Consider the following 20,461-nt stretch of genomic DNA (forward strand, 5'->3'; position numbering starts at 1 on the left):
GCCTCCCCAGTTATTCTCTTGCCTCATAAGAATCAGCCACAACCAGTGCTTCTTCCTGTCCTCAGCGGAGCTCCAAAATGAGATGGTACAGTGGAGACTTCCTCCCAGAGGAAGCTGGGGAATAGGGGACTGAAAACGGCCCCACTCTCCCTCTCTCCTGTGATGTTCAGCAGTGGGTGCCTTGGCCTGTCTTGCCTCCACTTCCCATGATGGTGTCACATGACGGCACCATGGGAAGAAGTGGCTCTGAACTATGGGCCCATGTTCAGCCACAGCAAGAGAGCTCCCATGTGCTCACTCTAGTGTGCAGTTATTTAAGGTTAGCAGCCATTTATAAACTCAAGGGGGTGTGGAGGGAAGATTCACAGCTTGTGTAAATTGACTTCAGTGGAGCCATGATAATTGACATCAGCTGAGGATTTGCGCCTTGGTGATTAATTAGGTAAGGTAAACCTTATAGATTAACCATTCTGAACCATCAGGAGGTTTTTAACTCAATGGTCTGTTTGGACTGTAAGCATTTTGGGGGTAAAGAGGCATCTTTATACAATGTCTAACTTAACAGGGCTCTGGGGTCTAAAGGTACTACTGCAATACAAATTATAAATATATTTTCCTCTCATCAGAGAACAAGTGGACACCAACTGAAATTTAATAAATAAAGTAGCATCTTGATCCTTTGAAATATAATTTTATACAGAGATACTGAATGTTAACCCCCGCACTCCGCCCAAAACACAGTACTACCAATTCCAGATTGGTACTGAGTGTTGTCAAGCTCACAGAATTCCCCCAGTCAATCTAGTTCAATTCCATTCTGTCTGACAATGATTCCAAAGGCTTATATGCTGAAATTCTCTTGCAACACACATTAAGGGCCATATTGGGCCTGGGTGTAAGCAAGCACAACTCCCATCAAAGTCAATGGGAAGTTTGCCACTTTAGCTCAAAGGCCTTGTCCAAAGCAAAATGTTGTACTCTGTTAACTATACTGGTAGAGTTGGAGGTGCAATCCACTCTCCATCACCTCCTCCAGTGTGGATGCAGTTATACTGATATAAATGTGCTTATATTGATATAGTTTATCACCATACAGGGATACTTTGTCCTGCCTTAAGTGCAGGGGACTGGACTAGATGACCTCTCAAGGTCTCTTCCAGTCCTATGATTCTATAAGTCTATACCAGTATAAGGCACATTTTTACTGGTATGATTGCATCTACACTGGTACCAGTATTTTTAAAATATTATTATTTGTATTTTAAAGCCAAGCGGCCCCAGTCAAGAACCAGGCCTCCATTGTGCTGGGTACTGTACAAACACAGAACAAAAGGATGGTCCCTCCCACAAAGAGCTTACAATCTAGGTGTAAGACAGCAGCCAACAGATAGATAAGGACAGACTGGCGGCGGAGTATATGGAAGCCATGGAACAATATAGGTCAGCGTGATAGGCAACGGTCTCTGCACACCAGCAGCCTAGCTGTTATCAAGAGTTTTCTTTCTTGTAGGCCTTATGGCAAAGGAGAGTTTTAAGGTGGGTTCTGAAGGTATAACAGCTGTCTTGGTAAAAAAAAAAATCACACCCCTAGCTAAAATAGTTGCACAGGTACAAAATCTATGCATAGACCAAGCGTAAGGCCTAGTTTTATGACCCTGAATGTGTTGGAGTTGCTCAGAGCCTGGAAACGCACACTCCGAGCCTGGGGCCTGGAGCAGCTTCACAACACAAAAGCAGCTCTCATCCCTGAATGCAAAGAACCTGGCATTCCAATTCAGGGTCCAGATTATGGAAGAAGTTGGTGAAGGAAAGCTGGCTGAGATGAGCTCTCTGCCTTGAGAGTTCCCTCCGAATATGGACCTGGCGCAGGTGCTCATCCCCAGATCTGTATGCAAACATCTCACAAAGTTCAGAGACATGAGGTAAAAGCCTGGCTCCACTGAAGTCAGCAGCAAAACTCCCATTGACCTCGGTGGGGCCAGGATTTCACTCATAGTTTCTCAGGTCCCAGCATGGGCCCATCCCAGTGTTAACTCTTTGTTGGCTCATTCCTTTCAACCTTGTTCAAACTTAAGTCTTTTAAGACTGACGAGTTCCACTTCCGCTTCACTGTACAAAAGAGTGGAATGTTATAACCTGCCAGAGTAGGAAATTTGAAACGTAACTGTTTCCTTTTCAAGAAAAGTAAGCATTTCCATGTCAAAACAAGCAGGTGAGCGGAATGCAGACTGTGGAGGCCAAATTTTTTTTTGAGTAGTCATGTGCAAGTGTAAACACTTAATTGGTCACTTTAATATTTTGCTCTGCACTAAAAGTCTTTGGGACAGATCCTCTGTGGGTGTAAACTGGCACACCTTCAATTTAGCTTCACTGATTTACACCAGATAAGGAATGGGTCCTCTTTTAAAGGATGCAATGTCCTCTTCAGTAGCTCAATGGGACCAGGACACTGCAGTAATAAATACCAGGAGCTAGGTAATCCCCTCTGTGAATATATTAGAACCTTTTAGTTTAGTCATAAACTCAAATAGATTTTTGTTTTCAGAAAACCTTGGAAGCTAATGAAAGAATAATGTCGACTGAGAACCAGGAATGCCAGCACCAAAGGAATCCACAGATTTTTTTTTTCACAAAACACAAATGCAAAACTCACAATTGTAGAATTCTTTTTATTAACACCTTGTCCTTATAGTGTTCAAAGAATTACTCTGCCAAAAATATATTTGAAGTTCCAGCTGGGATGCAAAAAAAAAAAAGCTTTAAAAGCAGAAGTCTTTCCCCTTCTCCCTTCGACAAAGTGAAGCATAGCAGTTGAAGATAGACCATATTCCTTAGTAGGAGAATTAATTTTATATTCTTTCTACTTTCTGCCTCAGGATATGCTTTTAACCTAAGAAAAGAGGCGTAATATCTCTTAGAAGAAAGCAGCATTCATATTTTTAAACCTAGCCTCTCTGTGTGTATAAATATGTTTCCTCATTTTTCACCTGCTTGGTGGTTTTACCTTTACAGTATTGGCATCTCATTCTGATGCTCTGGTGGCCACACTGGTACATTGCCCAGAGCAACCCTGTGGCAAGCTGTCATATTGCCTTATCATATGGTATACACTTAAGAGAGAGCCTTTTGTCTCTTGCTTGGGGTAATTTAATCAGTACTTTTAGCCATCCTGTGCTTCATGCAAACAGACCTCCTCCTTCCCCCATTAACTCTTGTAAACTTGCTAACAATGCTAGGAATTTAGGTACACTTATCTCATCCAGATTAACTTTGTTCCCAGGGCTATATTTCACTGTTGCAGCTTGTTCCATCTGTTACCAACATTTTCCTGTTTCCTAGTTGGTAGAGACCTGCAAAGATTCTAATTGTGAGGCCCCAGGGATTCTTGAACTGAGGCCCACGGAGCTACCAGACAGCTGGCATCCCCAGCCTGCCATCCAGTGACAGTGGTAACTAGCTTGCACTCCATTTCCCATGACTTGCTGTGGACACAGACTGTTCTGTGGGAAGTTCTGCCTCAAGGGTTTGACAGACAACAGTGTCATGGCACCTGATTGACTCCCTGCCCGATATAAACCCAAGAGGCATTCCAGGAAATGTCCAAGTAACAGTGTGGATCTCCTGTAGCTACAAGACTATTCCTGCTCCTTAATTCCTGGCTTTGACCTTCTCTTGATTTGGACTTCACCTCCTGACATGGACTCTGATCCTGGGTATCGACCCTGGCCTGGAACCTGACTATGGACTCCTCTACTACTCCCAGCCTTGGGTTTGCCCTGACTGCCCTTTACGGGATCCTGACACTAATTTGCTTTAAGTCTGGTAAAATATTGCTGATGGAACTGTTGCAGGGCTGAGATTCTCAAAGCCAGCTCGGGTTTGGATACCCAATTTCCATTGGTTTTAATGGAAACCGGGCATGTCAATCCCTTAGATTTTGAAAGCTGACCAAAAATATGTTTTTTTCTAATGGACTGGATTGTGCCTTGTGGTTTTAAAAAAATCAGGTCCCCGTCCCTTTGACTAGGTGGTGAGGCTGTGCTTGCCATCCTCTCCTCTTTGCTCTGATGTAGCAGATCATGCTCACTCTAAGCTTCCCTGGAATGGGGGTGGCTCTCTCCAAACCTCCTAAGGCCCTTCTTCTCCCTTCCATCCCCTCTCCATTTCAGGGTTTGGCTTAGGCCTATCTCTCCTAGACCCTTCTGATTTCACACTCCTTATTCTATCTCCCCTACCCTCTGTGTGTGCTTGTAGCACATCCGTTATCCATGGCCTGAGGAGGTTTGTTTGTGGCAGCACCCACAATGTACAAGGCACTTTCCAGATATCAAAAAATCACTGCCCTGAGGAACTCACTGACAAAGGAGAGGAAAGATGGTCCAGTGGTCAGGGTGCTAGCTTGTGACTCACGTCATCCCTTCTCTGCCACAAACTTCCTGTGTGACCTTGGGCAACTCACTTGGTTTATACAGCTCCCCATTTGTAAAACGGGGTGTGACAAAGTTCCTCCTCTGCCTTGGTGAGTTCTGCGCTTTCTGGCGGATTTGCTCACCTCAGAGGTTCACGGCAGTCCTCAGTTTTGCTCCTTTTATTAGTGGCACAAACTGCCGTTCACTAAGCTAACCTCATCATTGGCCAGCATGGGGAAAAGGAGGAGAACAATCCCCGCAGTCTCTGCTGGTCCACCTAATGGGTCGGGGGACAGGCCAGAGACCTTCCCCTCCACTGGGACCCACAGTCCAGGTCGACTCCTCTTATATCAAATAGGGAGTTGGGGGGATGGGGTGAACCTGGGCCCACCCTCTACTCCAGGTTCCAGCCCAGGGACCTGTGGATTGCAGCTGTCTACAGTATCTCCTGTAACAGGTGCAACAGCTACAACTCCCTGGGCTACTTCCCCATGGCCTCCTCCCAAGACCTTCTTTATCCTCACCACAGGACCTACCACTTGATGCCTCCACTTGTACTTCTTAGTCCTCCAGCAGTACACCTACTCACTCTCAGCTTCTTGCTCACCTCTTGCTCCCAGCTCCTCGCACGCCTTAATTGGTTCCAGCAAGTTCCTGATTGTTCTGGAACCGCCCCTGTTACCTCACCCAGGGAAAAGGGATCTGCTTAATCTGGGGCTAATATATCTGCCTTCTATCACTGTCCTGTAGCCATCTATCCCGACCCTGTCACAGGGGATAATAGCACTTTCCTACCTCACAGGGGGCATTGTGAGGATAAACACATTAAAGATTGTGAGGTACTCATGCTGTGGTAAAGGGAACCTTATTAAATACCTTAGATTGTTAAGACAAACAAGTCAGGGAAGGGAAACTAGGGGGATTTTCTATAGAAATCAGTATGGTTCATTATAGCCAGCATGGCAAGGATGGACTTTTAAGACTCATGGAAAGGTCAGGCCTTTCAGAGGTCAGAGAGGTCAAACCATGTTAGCAGGTTGCCTGGAAGAAGGCACAGAGGAGACTGACAAATAGACAGGCATGGGAATGCTGAAAACTGAGCGGGTCGGGTGTGATGTGATCTCAAGAAATGAGGATAAGGAGGGGGGTGTAGATTTGCAAAGTTGGTGACCGAATATTTAAATTTGATGCAGATGATGAACCAATATAGGGCATTCAGAGAGGAGAGTGACGTCAAATTGGTGGGCACTGCCAACATTTGCCCATGTATGCATTTGACACCTCCACCTCTTTCTTCCATATTGTGTCTTTCCAGGCTAGCACTCTCTCATCTGGCTGCATTCTGACTGACTGGCAATGGGAATGACTCAAATGCTGCTTAAATCACACAGCCAGCCTGGACCAAACCATATGTTGAATGGAAAGGGACCATACAAAGTTTGGGATTATGCAGACATTTTAAACGCAAAATGCTGGTGCTGTTTTGAAGTTTTTAGCACCCAGGATGTCCATCTCTCTACTAGGCAGCTTCAGTCCAGAACAGAAAAAGCCACTGGTGATTATGGGACAAATTTCCTTCTTTTCTATAGCCATGCATTTATTTTACAATAGGTCTCTTGTGTTTGGCCTCAAATGAAACTGACATCTTATGGGACTACTACAGTAGGAAAGTACAGTTCAGTGTGACAACGAGGAATCCAGTGGCACCTTAAAGACTAACAGATTTATTTGGGCATAAGCTTTTGTGGGTACAGATACATGCATAAATTTATATTGGCACATTTATATTTATGCCTGTATCTGTAATTTTCACTCCATGCATCTGAAGAAGTGGGTTTTTTACCCACGAAAGCTTATGCCCAAATAAATCTGTTAGTCTTTAAGGTGCCCCCGGACTCCTTGTTGTTTTTGTGGCTATAGACTAACAGGGCTACCCCCCCGTTACTTAATTCAGTGTGAATAAAGGTCTGACCGACAGTGAGCACCTTGCTCCTTAGAAACCAGTGCACCCCCCTATTTCAACTGTGATGATATACCAGACCAAAAATCAAGCTTTTTAGCCACTTCCATTAAGCCAGAAATGACGTGTATGAGATTTGTCAGGTCTATGTTTTAAAGATTGCCTTGATGAGCTCAAGACACTGAGGGTAGAGGCCGGCCCGTGCGTGGGTGAAAGGCTGCTACTTTGCTGCTGAGAGTTGATCGGGGAGATGTGGAGTTTATGGAAGTTAGCACCGAGAGTTGTTATTCCTCACTCACTCATTTGTTTCCTCCTGTCCCTGTTTCGCTATTGAGACGCAACAGCTCTGAGAATATAACAGGCCATGCCTTATATTAGTGTTCCATTTATAAAGGGCTGACGTAATGAACATGTTCCAGACACGATGGTATGTGTCAGCAGTATCGCTGTAAGCAAGTGGTGTTACAGATGGTTATGAGCCATGGTTTTAAGCAACCTGTTGGACTCTAACAAGCCATAGCAGTTGTTTAAACATTTATTAAAATATCTACTAAGAGTGTGTTACCCTTTCATAAACCACTTATAAAAGAAGCATTTAATATAAAGGGTGCCCATGTAATACCAGCTCTCTTGGCATGTGCAAATGAAATTGGCATCTTATGGAACTACCTGAAAGGTACGCAATAAAGAAAAGGCCTCATTGTAGCATAGCCACATACATCTCAGTTTCTCTCTTGAAATAGCTCCATGATAGCAGCTCAGGAAAATTTATGGAGAATATCCAGACGCAACACTGCCTCTCGGACAATTTTCTGTTGAGTGGGCCCTTCATTCTCTTCTTAATGTATATAAAAAACCCACTATTGGACCAAGATCTGAAAGTGACTTTAAGTATTACAAGGACATGAAAAAACAAACTCATTTTTTTGGTGCTATTCATTGGTTTTCCATCCTAGGTTATCGTTAATGATAATAAGGTCGCTATATAATGACGTTTTGTACCCTGTGTGTTTTGGTTTTTTAACTTCGATTGAAACAGGAAAACCTGAGATCTCTGCTGGCAGATCCTGACGAGCAGGTGGCCATCCACCTGAAGCAGAACCTGCAGCTGCAAGAGAGGTGGTTGTTTCCCAGGAAGAGCAAGAAGACTGTGGAACCTAAAGCTTTCTACAGGGGGGAGCAGGTAGGTAACCAGTGGCTTCTTTCTGATCACCCTGAATGGTGGCCTTGCCTACTTTGTTTATACCGTTGCCATATTCAGCAGTTCCAGACAAGCCCTATGTAACTTGACAAAAGCAGAAGCCCAAGTTCTTCGCTTGCATCAGATTCACCCTCAGGACCTCCTGTGAGTTTTTAAATATGTTTCCAGGAGCTGAGGTGGCACTAGCAGTATAATTTTAAATGACAGCTCTTCTGTAAGGGTCTGATTTTTAGTTGTGAGGAACAGCATTTACACATGAAAACAGTCTCATTGAAATCGCTGAAGTCTTACTCATCACAAGTTAGTTTTGCAGAAGTGGGCCCAAAACTCACAGGACCAAATTCTTGGCTGGCTGTGAACCAGCGTTGGCTTTAAGGGGCTGTGCTGATTTACATTAGTTTAGGATATGGCTCTCTAGATCTTCCTAAAACAGGTACCTACCACATAACTACTCATGGAATATGGGAACATAGGAACTGCCAGACAGATTAAGGCCCAAGGTCCATCTAATTCCTTAGCCTGTGTCTGACAGTGGCCAGGGGAAGGTATAAGAACCCCACAGTAGAAAGCTGTGGGATAATCTGCCCCCCACGTGAGATTTTATCCTAATCCCTGATATTTAGAGATTGGATTGAGCCCTGAAACAAGAGGTTTACCATCCCTCCCAATATTTTTGTTAGCAATGTAACTCTGGGTATGCTTGTTATCCATATATGGGGCTCTACGTGACTGGTTTAAGACCAAGACACTTTATCAAAGCCCTTTTTAGAGGAGCAAAGAAGATTCTTTGACATAAAAAGAGCAAGAGAAAATGCCCCGTCAAATGTATCTTTGTGGAATGCTGCTGCTATTTTGCTTTGCAAATGTTTTATCCTCAAACATTTTCATCGAATGTATCGTGGAGCTCTAGGCCCGCTTGCCCTGAAAACCTACAGACTCTCCCAAGGGTTTCAGCTTGAAGGGACTGTTAATCACATATGGAGTTAGGAAGGTGCGGCGTGTATAAAGGAGAAATGTTAGAGATCTTCCAGGTTCTTGTTCATGATTGGAGATGGCTGCAGCACTTCAAGCAGATTGCAGCCAACTTTGAATTCACACCCCCCCCCCCCGCCACCGAGCTCCTAAATGAAAGTTGAATGTTTGTAGGATTTGTATCTGATGAATGCATCTTCAATTTGCAGTACGTAATACACAGCTCTTGTGTAGCTCTAAAGATATGGGCCAGTGAATCTGTGCAGGGGACACCATCATAGGGCCTAATCACATCAGCCACACTATCAGAGGCTCATCTGCACATCTACCAATGTGATATATGCCATCATGTGCCAGCAATGCCCCTCTGCCATGTACATTGGTCAAACTGGACAGTCTCTACGTTAAAGAATAAATGGACACAAATCAGACATCAAGAATTATAACATTCAAAAACTAGTCGGAGAACACTTCAGTCTCTTTGGTCACTCGATTATAGACCTAAAAGTCACAATTCTTCAACAAAAAAAGTTCAAAAACAGACTCCAACGAGAGACTGCTGAATTGGAATTAATTTGCAAACTGGATACAATTAACTTAGGCTTGAATAGAGACTGGAAGTGAATGGGTCATTACACAAAGTAAAACTATTTCCCCATGTTTATTTCCCCTCCCCACCCCCCACTGTTCCTCACACATTCTTGTCAACTGCCGGAAATGGCCCACTTTGATTATCACTGCAAAAGGTCCCCCACCCCCCCGCTCTCCTGCTGGTAATAGCTCACCTTAAGTGATCACTCTGGTTACAGTGTGTATGGTAACACCCATTGTTTCATGTTCTCTATGTATATAAATCTCCCCATTGTATTTTCCACTGAATGCATCTGATGAAGTGAGCTGTAGCTCACGAAAGCTTATGCTCAGATAAATTGGTTAGTCTCTAAGGTGCCACAAGTACTCCTTTTCTTTTTGCGAATACAGACTAACACGGCTGCTACTCTGAAACTTGTACTCCTTGGGTGCAGTTTAGTGTTGCACAGGTCCCCTATATCTCCTCTTGGGGACAGAGCACCGGCTCCAACTCCTCTCACTCCCTAGCACCCACTGCAGGGAGCTGCTTGTGGGTGAGGAGAGGCAGGTAGGAATCATGGACAGATGGGGACCATAGCCAGCTGTTGCAGTCTGAGGAACTCCCAGGATGCTCTAAACTGCTCTGGGGCCAGGGCTGAAAACCAGGGAACCATAACCAGTTCCCTGACCGCCCTGGATGCAGGAGAGAGTCTGGCTGTATGTGTATGGTAGATGAATGTGTAAATGTGTGTGTGTGGGGGGGGGGAGGTGAATGGGTGAGTGCTTGGCCTGTAGTAGTTGCCTCCACTATTTGAACTGCACAAAAACCTATCACAATTATTTGCATATATTTTTTAAAAAATGGTAATGTAAGGAATTAATTTTAAAGCTATATGTGATGAGGATAACAGCTGAAACCTGAAAACGTCTCTAAATTTCCTGAAGAGTTTACAGGTCCGGGGTGATTTTGTTTGGAGCTGTGTGTCGTTAGCTCTCTGGGGCTAACATCAGGAATCTGTCTGAATTTTCTTTACTGCTAACTTGAAAAAAATTATAAGGAAAAGGCAATTAAAATTATAATTAAACCAACACTGGAGGAACTGTGGGATGCAGGAAGTTGTGTGAGGTTTTTTCAGAAGTTTTCTTTTTTATTGTCCTCCTTTCAAAGCATTTAAAAGGGGAAGTTAGTGCTATTTCTGAATTTTCCTCCCAGTCAGGGAGTCACCGATTTTCAGTTGAATGGCCGTGGTCTTCTTACCCGAGTTTTTATTCAGAATTTGAAACCTGTCGTTTATTAGAAGTCTCATCTGCAATAAAATGATGTTGTATCTGCCCTCCTCAGCCCTCTCCCTGCTTTCATCCCTGACCTGCTTCTCTCTATGCCTCTCTTGTGGGTGAAGAGAAGTTTATTAATGCTTGTCTGATGCTGAGTTGCTGATCCAAAATTCTCCTTATCCAATATTCTGTACTCCATAAAGCCCTTATCCACCAAAGAGCGTGCTCTCAGAGGTGCAATGCTGTGACCCCATTGACATCAGTGGTGGGCCTGTTCCATAGAGCCCACAGGAGAGCAGCTGATGAGATCCGGATTGGAGATCCACAACATTCATAACATTCTTTACAGCCAGACAAGACATTCTGGTATACCGTCGGTGACACTTGAGTTTGCAAGAGGCACGAACTCAAGCTAAGTTTTGTTACTACCAGTTGCTGAACAGGAAATGAATGGAAGCCATTGAAGATGCATCAGGAACATTTTTAAGAGTTAATTCAGCCGTCTCCATAGCAAATATGAGCTTGTAGTGGCATTTCCTAAACCCTGCAAAGAGCCCGAATTATTATCTTTCCTGAACTATGTGAGATCGCTGAAGCATGACCTGTATTTTTTTTCTCTCCGAGCTGTCTGAGCGAGCAGAGAGCTGACTCCATGATTAATATACCTCAGTGCAGCTCTGACTGGAGACAACTGTAGGAATTAAAGTTGAACTGGTGTGATTTCACTTAACTGGTCATTAGTTGTTGCGCTGGCATCCTTTCATCACCTCCTTGTGCCAAAAAAAAGTGCAGAAGAGGTTAAGGAACAAAATGTGAAACGTTTCAGGGCGTCACACACCATTGAACTCAACAAGCCATGAACATAAGTGAATGGACGCCCATCATTACTTCTCAAATGAAGCATCTCTGCTGCTTCTTCCATGTTCCTGTGAGACTGCTTCAGAGACAGGCTGATAATGAGCAAGCTCTGTGATGACGGGTACCAAAGGGCTAGTCACTGGAAGGAGATAGGAGCCCTTAAGAGGTGTGTGTGTTGTTTCCTTGAATGAAATGACCCCTTGGCCTTTTGCCCTCGATAAAATACTCTGGAGACTAAGGCTCTGATCCAGCAAAACACATACACAGTTGCATAACCTGAAACGCATGATATTGGCTTCTGTGGGATGACTTAGGTACTCAGTTATGCACATGCTTAGATGCTTTGCTGGACTGGAGCCCAAGATATCGCCTTCCGGGATCATGATATATGGAGCATTTAAAAGCGAAGTGGACATAGAGAAGGTGTCTTCCCACTGTGTGGATTCTACCCTGCCTAGCACTGGTATTTTAGCTTGTATTTGGACGCTGGCTGCAGTATGGGAGGGTGAAGAGGACAGCAAGTAGTGACAATGAAAATCCAGCATAGGTATTGGTTGGTAGCCGTATGGCACAATAGTCCTTCCTACAATTCTGGGCTAGCACTGTACATGGCTGGCGTGCACCAAAATCATACTGATAAAAATTCAGGCTCTGAGATTCTCATGGATGAGGTTGTGGGGATCAGCGATTCCTGCAGCACTGGCTTTTTAAAAGGACAAAATAAAAAACAAAACTCAGCTTGTGTCATGACACACGACGAACAGAAAAGAGGAAAAGGAGAGTGGGGAAAGCAGACTGAGAGGAGAAAAGTCAGAGTTAGGAGCAGAGGTGAAACAAAGAAAAAAGACAAAGTATTTCTGTGTTTTGTCTGTATAATATTGTGTGTTGTGCAGAACTGTTAATAAAGAACAGCTGGAAATCCCCATGGGGAACCAATAGAAGTTCCTTTCTCTGTAGTACCATTATCCATGTCACATGTACGTGTAATAGCCAAGACAGATTTTATTTGACAAATTAATTATTTTATTAAGAAATGATTATAGGCCAGATCCTGCTACCTTGTTCAGACTGACTCCACAAATAGTGCAATTGAGACTGATTCTCAGTTACTCTAAGGCCACTTTACACCACTCTGGAAGTGTAAAGTAGCCTTACATGGAATTGAGGCCCAGTTACGGCCCCCTTACGCTGCCAGAATGGTGTAAGTGAGAATGAGGACTACCCACTCATGGTGTAAGATACTACTCAGTGTGAGCAAGAGAGGTGAACTTAAAGACTTATTTTAGGCCACAGCCTTTCCCTTCCTCTGAAAAAAGGCAAATATTACTTTACCTTCCTAAGAAGTTATATGTTAAGGGGTAAGAACTTGTATTAAGTCAAGGAATTCAAGGGCCAGTTTGGGTGTTCACTTATGACTGATGCTAAAAAGTCTTCTATTTTACTTGAACTATAAGGGAATCCAGTTGTTTTCTTTTAGTTAATATGTTCTAAAAGCATTTCAAGTGCCAACTAGAGCAACTTACAGAGTTCCAAAAAGTAGCAATTGACCATTCTCAAAAAGTGTGGCGGCTGGATTGGGATAAGAACATAAATGTTTGGATGCTTATCAGAACCTCTGCAAAATTAGCCTGGGAATCCTGTGAGAGCAGGTTTTCATCTGAAACTCCCAGTGCTTGCTCTCTTCTGGTTGGGACAGAAGTTCCACAAAAGACCCTGCTGGAATATTTTGGCATTTCCACTTCAGGACAGAAAAAAAGTCACGTACAGGAAACTTTTTCTAAAAAACATACCTGAGGTTTTTTTTTCTGGACCTCAAACATAGTTTGATCTTGGAGTGAAAATTTACGTCAGTTCTGAACCAGTTTAATCCCTTGGACTCAGCTATCTTCACTCAAATAGAAAGTCAAATAATTCTCACTTCAAGAAGTTTCCGTCTACTTAGTGGGTAAGACTGATAAGATTAAGAATGGGTCTCTGTAGTAGCATATACATGTCTCAGGCACAGATACATTGTATTGTCTGCACTTGAGCAGCCCTGCTCTCACTCTGAAGAATTATCCATTGGAGACTGTAGCAGTAAACTCCTAAGACTGTACATGGAAACACATCTTTTCGGTTGACTAACCCTAGACTCAAAGGATAATTACTCCTGAGCCATGCTAGTAGATGGTCTCAATTAGCTCCACCCCAGATCTATAAAGGACAAGAACATCTTATCTTATAGGGAAGCAGTGTGGGCTCGTGGATGGAGTAATGGATTGGGGCTCTGAGACTTGCATTCTACTCCTGGCTCTGCCACTTCACCTGCTGGCTGACTTTGGGGAAGTCACTTCCCCTCTGTGTCCCTCTGTTTGTCCATCTGTATAATGGGGATGGCGATACTGACCTCCTTTGTAAAGTGGTTTGAGCTCTAGTGATAAAAAGTGCTGTATAAATGTTAGGTGTTGTTATTATTGGATCCGCTGTAAATATGGGGCTCAGATGGAGGCAGTCCTGGAAGAAGTCCCTAGGCACAGCTAGACTCAGGGGGGAATCTCAGGCTGAGGTTTATGTCTCATTGATTTTTTGAGTTACCAGTAAAATAAAACCAGCAGAGGGTGGGTTTGAGCAGTTGCTCTCACGGTCTACGTGTTCTGTAGAGGAAGAGCTAGAGACTTAGGTCTAGATCTACAGCGCCATTTATGCTTCTGACTGCCACTGATTCCAATGGAAGTTAGGAGCCTTAAGACCTCTTAAGTGGATCCGCGCTTTGCATATTCAAAGACATGGTGATGCTAATCACGTTGTAAGTAGGTTAAATAGCAAAGCATTCCTCAGTTATTGCCATCTTCCTCGACAGATTTTTTTTGTTCCCCCCACCTGCAGCTTATTGTAATAGCAAGTTCTTGCTAGTGTTGTGCAATTTGTGAAAAGCAGTAGGGCTTCAGGATTATCTTTCTTCTTGGTGCATAACAAATTAAACACTGCAAGAGTCAATGCTTTCAGCAGCATTACAGATCTTTCTATCTGTGATCACAAATCTTAGTCAGACAAGGGATAAAGTTATTAATTTGGGGTCGGTGGGAGTTTTGCTTGAGCAATGAGCCCAGGTAGGGGCCTGATCCAAAGCCCTTTGAAGTCAATGGCAATATGGATTTCAGTGGGTTTTGGATCAGGCCCTAGGAGTGATATAAAATGGAGAAATGAAATCCAAAGGTTTTACGTGGTGATAGCTGAGAAACAGTGTTGTCGAAATCTAAGGGGCGGGTCACTGACTCAGTATGTGTGCCATGTTCGCAGAGCCATCCTAGCTGGATGACTCGGTCCTTGCTATGTCCCTTAGATTCTCAAAAGACAGCATTTTCCTACATTCCTGCTGCTTTGGGTTAACTGAATCTCTGTGGTTCGGTGTGTGATAAAACCCCACATATACCATCCTTTAACCGCTCTCTTTGCTTACATGTTTCATTCCATCCAGCCCCCACATTTCTTGACCCGATGCTAGCCTCACCTATGCCAGGGCAAATGAGGAATGACTCTGTTGCCGTCAGTGGAGTTACACCAGAATGAAAAAAGACTGAAGTGGGATGAACCTCAGGCCCTCCGTGGCTCCCACTCCTGGTGCCTGTTTGTTAGTGCTTGTTATTGCAATGCCCCCATGCTAGAAAACTCACTGGAACATTGCTCATTCAGCTGGATCGTTTGTCATTAGGCCGTATCTCTCACTCTGTAGCTGTGCCAGGCAGCCTCTTTTCTGCCAGCTCACTCGTACCAAGCAGCTGGAATGAACACACCAAGTATAGAACCTACCTTAGTTGAGGCTTTGGGCTTTTCCAGATCTCCTCCCTGCCGGCCTGGGGGTAGGGAGCCCAACAAGAGATCTTCACCCGCCCCTAATGGGAAGGTGCTAATACCACTGAAGGCCATAGAAGGCTCCAGGAAGGATGCATCCTGCTCACTGCAGATGTGCACAAAAAGCTAGTAAAACATTTCTCCTCCTGTGACTTCAGAGGCTCTCAAGGGCTGTATTTCCACCCTGCCCCAGGAAACACCTGGTTGGGTTTCATCACTGGTCATGTCCATGGGGTGCACTGTAAAAGAATTCTTCTCCCCAGCTTCCTGACTTTTGCTCTGTTCATAGGAAGGAGGAGAAGGTGGAACTCCATCGCTTTGGGGTGTACCAAAAGAATCCCTGGGAGCTGTGGGGCGTAGCAATAGAATCTGTGGAGCTCTGCATCCTTGAACATAAGACCCAGAGCCAAACACTGTCCTTTCTTTTCTTCTGTTATGCCAGGTAACTCTAGAAATACTCCTTGTGTCCAGTTCTCTGAGCCAGGCAAAAGGAAAGGTCAGTCTTTTCTCTCCCTCGCCTTCTCCTTCCTGATAACTGAACTACATCTGCAGGGGCCAGATCCTTACTGGTGGGAATTGGCATAACTACACTGAAGGCAACAGAGTTATGTTGATTAACATCAGCTGAGGACCTGATTTTATATCCATGAGCTATATAACTTGCCATATACTCTGTTCTCTTTCCTTCTCACTCCCTGAGTAAGTCATGTAAAGCAGAGCCATCGGTAACAGCAAAACTTGTCATAATTTCTGCCTTCCAGAGTCAGGTAACAGTACCAGTTTCTCATCATTTCTCTCTCTCTTTTTCAGGACTGGGTAACAATAATATTGCACATTACATGTCCTCCTTACAGTCAAATAACTAATGATTGTCATTATATCTCTATCAGAAGTAGGTAACTGCAATAGTCTTCATTATCTCTCTCTCTTTTGGCCAGTAACAGCAGTATTCTATATTATGTATCTCTCTTTTTCTCCCGCTCTGAGTCAGGTAATTGTTATGCTCCTCTTTATGTGCTTTTCCTGGAGCTGTAATAGTTTTCATTGTATCTCCTTGGAGCTTGTAATGGTAATGTTCCTTGCTCTATCTCTGAGTCACAAGGCAATATGTTTTGAGAGTCACCTCTATAGAGTTCTTCCTTGTGTAGTTCTCAAAACTAACTAATTAAAATGGTGTTTTATAATAATAATTTGCAAAAGCATTGTGCCTTTTATCTCAGGATCACTCTGCACATATTGGCCCCCAGCCCTGAGTGTGGCTGAGCCTCATGTTGCACAGGACTCGAGGATATAACCTGTAATGCAACCTTTATGCTCCTTTGATCCTGGGCCTGATGGGGATGGTCCCCAGCATGAGTTCCAGCAGCTCAATCGAATGTCAGTACCACAGCATTTCTATTTAATGCCTTTCATGCTCTGTTATTGCATATGTGCTTTACAGCCAGGATTTTCAATGCTGAGTCGTGATTTTTATGTGCTCAGCATGAAAAACCGTAGAGATTGGATGTAACAAAGTGTTGGGCAATTGCTCTCTGAAAATCAGGGCCCTTTAATGTGAGCACCCAAAATCACTAGTCACTTTAGAAAATCTTGGCCTATAGGTGGGATTTCCAGAAGCACTTTGTGTGTCCTAATTCTGCTCCATTTCAAGTCTGTGGAGAATTTAATCAGGGATTTTGGTGGGATCAGAGTTAGGTCAATGCTGAATGCTTTTGAAACTGCCAGCCTATGTGTGTGAATCATGTCACCTTGACAGGGCAGTATCTTGGTTGGGTTTCATACTGTATATTTCAAATGTTTTAATTATTTTATTCTTCTGGCATTTAAAGGTGTTTCCCTGCCAAAAGAACACCTTAATAGGTACACAGAGCATTTCATAAATAAACTGTTCTTACCTGGCAATGGGTATCATTCCCATCGTATTTTAGGTGCACTATGAATTTTTTGTAATTAAAGCCTATACCACATGAAACTCTCCTCTCGGGCGAAGCTGGTCAAAGAATGAAAGCTATGATTTGCACATTTAATTGCAAATCCAATGCCTGATGCAGTCCACCATCATTTATAGAATCTTATTCTCTAGTGATAGAGCACTGGGCTATGACTCAGGAGATCTGCGTATTCCCAGCTCTGCCACTGGTCTGCTGGCTGACCTTGGGCAAGTCACTTCACCTCTCTGCTTTGTTTTCCCTTTCGGCTGGCCTCCATATTTAGATTGTTAGCTTCATGGGGGAATAGACTGTCTTACTGTGTTTGCTTGTACAGACCCTAGCAAAATGAGGTCTTGATCTTGATTGGAGCTTCAGATGCTACTGTAATATAAATAATAGCCACTGTGCATTTGTGAAAATGTTTATGGGTCAGGAGGGTTTCACAACATTTACCATAAATCATGGATTATTTGTCTCATACTGAGATTTCATTATTTGCTATTCTTAATTCAGTATTTGTCTGTTTGTAAAAAAACCTTTCAGTTAATCAGTAATGGAGCAGAAACCATACTCTGTGTGTTAGGTGACCTCCCGTACAACAAAAATACTAAAGAGTTCACTAGTCAAAGTGAACAATTTGTGTAGTTGTTGTTTTTTTTTAAAAAAACATGCTGTCTGAAAATTATTTGCATAAACTGTTCAGTGAATACTTCTGAAAAACAATTACATGTGAAGAAATCAGGCAGAAAATAGGCCTAAATTTGGAATTCTTGTTATTTGCAAGCAATAAATCAAATTTTATCTCCTGGTTTCAGTCGTCATTAGAGACTCAAAATTCAGATCAGTCTAATTAAAGATTTTTTTTACATTTCCTTACATTTTAAGTGAGTCTGACTCCAGTTTTGTCTGAAGCTGGGCTAATCAATTCAATAACCCAGCCCTGTCAAAAAAAAATCCAGCAACATACAACTCAGAAATAAGCTACATTTTGAGAAACATTTCATTTCATTGTTGTGATTGGAGGCATAATATGTTAAATGAAATCTTAAGGCTCCCAGGAGTTAACAGATATGGCTGAAATGTATAGTTTAAGGCACTCGGACAGGCAGGTCGATGCAAACCTGTGAAGAACCACACTTTTAAACTTGGCAATTGGCTTGCAAATGTGGAGTCAAAAAAATTGCAGAATGATGCAGACAGCAATTTTAGGGTCCGATCCTGGTATGCATGCAGCCAGTGGAAATAGAGGTCAGTCATGAACTCTTATGGGGCATGACCCAGATGCCCAGTACCTTCCAGAATCTCAATCTTTTAGGCTGTGTACAAGTGCCCATTAGACATCTTGAAAAGGCAATAGCTGCAGAAGAAGCAAGTGCAGAGCAATGCACTGATCAAGTCTGCTTGTAACAAAAGCCAATATAATGAATTTATGCTTTAGCCATTGAGGGGGAACAGTTTATCCCAGCTCTATATTTCAGGTAGAAAAGATTGAGCTCACGGAGAGACTAATATGCTTTGATGAGGAAAGTTTGGAACCCAGCCTGATTACATGCGGAATTTTGCAACGATCGGATCCTCAAAGTACAAGCGAGGGAAGCTCAGCCCTTGGTCACTCTGTTTTATATCTACCGTTGCTTGGCAAATCAGATTTAAAGACACTCAGCAATGGCTAACCTCCGCTTCCTTTCATGTCAATGGTGAAATTGCCATTGCCTTCTGTGGGAGCAGAGCTGGGACAAGACTCAGCAGTTTGGAAAATCCCACCACAAATGTGTGTGCAAACTGGTGTCAGTGGGGCAGATATTCAGCTGGTGTAAATCCAGTTTAGCTCCATTGAAGTGGGTAGAGCCATAGTGATTTGCCAGTGCGGAAGAATGGACACCCTCTATTGTTGATCAGGTGGCTCAGCAATGTAAAACTCCTGCTGACATCAATGGCCTCAGGACTGGGCCCTTAAAGTCAAGTTGTGTAAGCTACAACAGACAGGCCACATTTGGTCTTGCTGTAACTCTGACTTCAGTGGAGTTACATTCGCTTACTCCATATCTTAGAGCTAAATTTGGTCCAGTGTCAGGTTTATACTAACAGGTGATTTTTAATATTCAGGTACAACTCTTCAGCTGGGGTAAATCAGCAGAGCTCTGCTAAGACAATATGGTCCAGTGGGTGGGGCAGTGAACTGGGATGGAGGCATGCTGGGTTCTATTCCAGGCTCTGAAGCGTGCTGCATTTCATTCGGCTAGTCACTTCGCCTCTCTGAGTACGTCCACACTGCAATAAAAACTCCACAGCACTGAGTGTTAGGGCCTGGGTCAATTGGCTTAGGCTGCAAGGCTAAAAGTAGCAGTGAGGACATTTGGTCTTGCGCAGAAGCCTGGGCTCTAAGACCCACCCCACTTGTGGGGTCTTAGATCCTGAATGTCTACACTGCCATTTTTAGCCCCACGAGCCTGAATCAGCTGACCCGGGGCAGCTGCAGCCGTACAGTGGTTCTTTTATTGCAGTGTAGAGGTACCCTCTGTGCCACTCCCATCCTTTGTCTGTCTTGCCTTGGCCAATTGCTTAATTGCTCAGTTCCCCATCTGTAAAATGGGAATGAGAATACTTCCTGTTTTGGTCTTTCCTATTTAGATTGCAAGCTCTTCAGGGCAGGGACTACTCTCCCACTATGTGTGTTTGTGCAGCTCCTGGCACAGTGGAGCCCTGATCTCAGCTGATGCTTCTAGGTGCTGCAAAAAGTAAATAATATTAACAGCTAGGCTAATTTATATTAGCTGAGAATCTGCCCCAGCATTGTTAACCTAGGTTGGATTTAAAATCATACTTTGTATATATATATATATATATATCTGCTGATTAAAAAAATGTAGACCTAAAGAGTGTGTAACTCGCCTGTTTATGCAATGGTATGCTATGGGAACTCAGTTTTCAGAGCTGGAATTCCATCTTAGCTAGAGGCAAGCAGAACTAGCATCGGACAACTGTAAGTAAGGCAAGTCGAACAGTTAGTCAGCAAGGAGTCCGACCAACCAGATTCTGTTATAACGAGAAGGAAACAAAGTATCCTTTTCATTGTGGCCTTGTATTTTTTATTAAAGCCTGGTAACTCTAATATACTCTTTGAACCAGAAAGCTGTTAGATGCTTCATTATCTCTTCTTTATAGAAGCTATAGTAATTTGTGCCTATGGTGTCCCTAGCCTCTGTTTGCCAGAAGCTGGGAACGGGCGACAGGGGGTGGATCTCTTGATGATTACCTGTTCTGTTCATTCCCTCTGGGGCACCTGGCACTGTCCACTGTCGGAAGACAGGATACTGGGCTAGATGGACCTTTAGTCTGACCCAGTATGGCCGTTCATATGTGCTGCTTTTTAAATCTTGCACAGATCTGTGTCAACGGATGTTATGATGACAGACATGAAAGCAAACACAGAATAGTTGTCCAGAATACCTTG

At 43.5% G+C, this 20,461-nt stretch overlaps 1 protein-coding gene across 1 annotated transcript in view; it reads left to right on the plus strand.

Annotated features, from left to right (window-relative positions):
* Positions 1 to 20,461, plus strand: part of LOC311528569 (uncharacterized protein) — a gene marked incomplete at its 5' end in the record, with an annotated part of 99,125 nt that overhangs the window by 6,693 nt on the left and 71,971 nt on the right. Inside the window, one exon of the mRNA XM_084643781.1 lies at positions 7,409 to 7,552. Within this exon, the coding sequence (XP_084499907.1) occupies positions 7,409 to 7,552 (144 nt within the window). The remainder of the gene's footprint in view (positions 1 to 7,408; positions 7,553 to 20,461) is intronic.

Source organism: Lepidochelys olivacea (genome assembly GCF_965140295.1).
Source record: "Lepidochelys olivacea isolate rLepOli2 genome assembly, chromosome: 11".
Classification (NCBI taxonomy): Eukaryota; Metazoa; Chordata; order Testudines; family Cheloniidae; genus Lepidochelys; species Lepidochelys olivacea.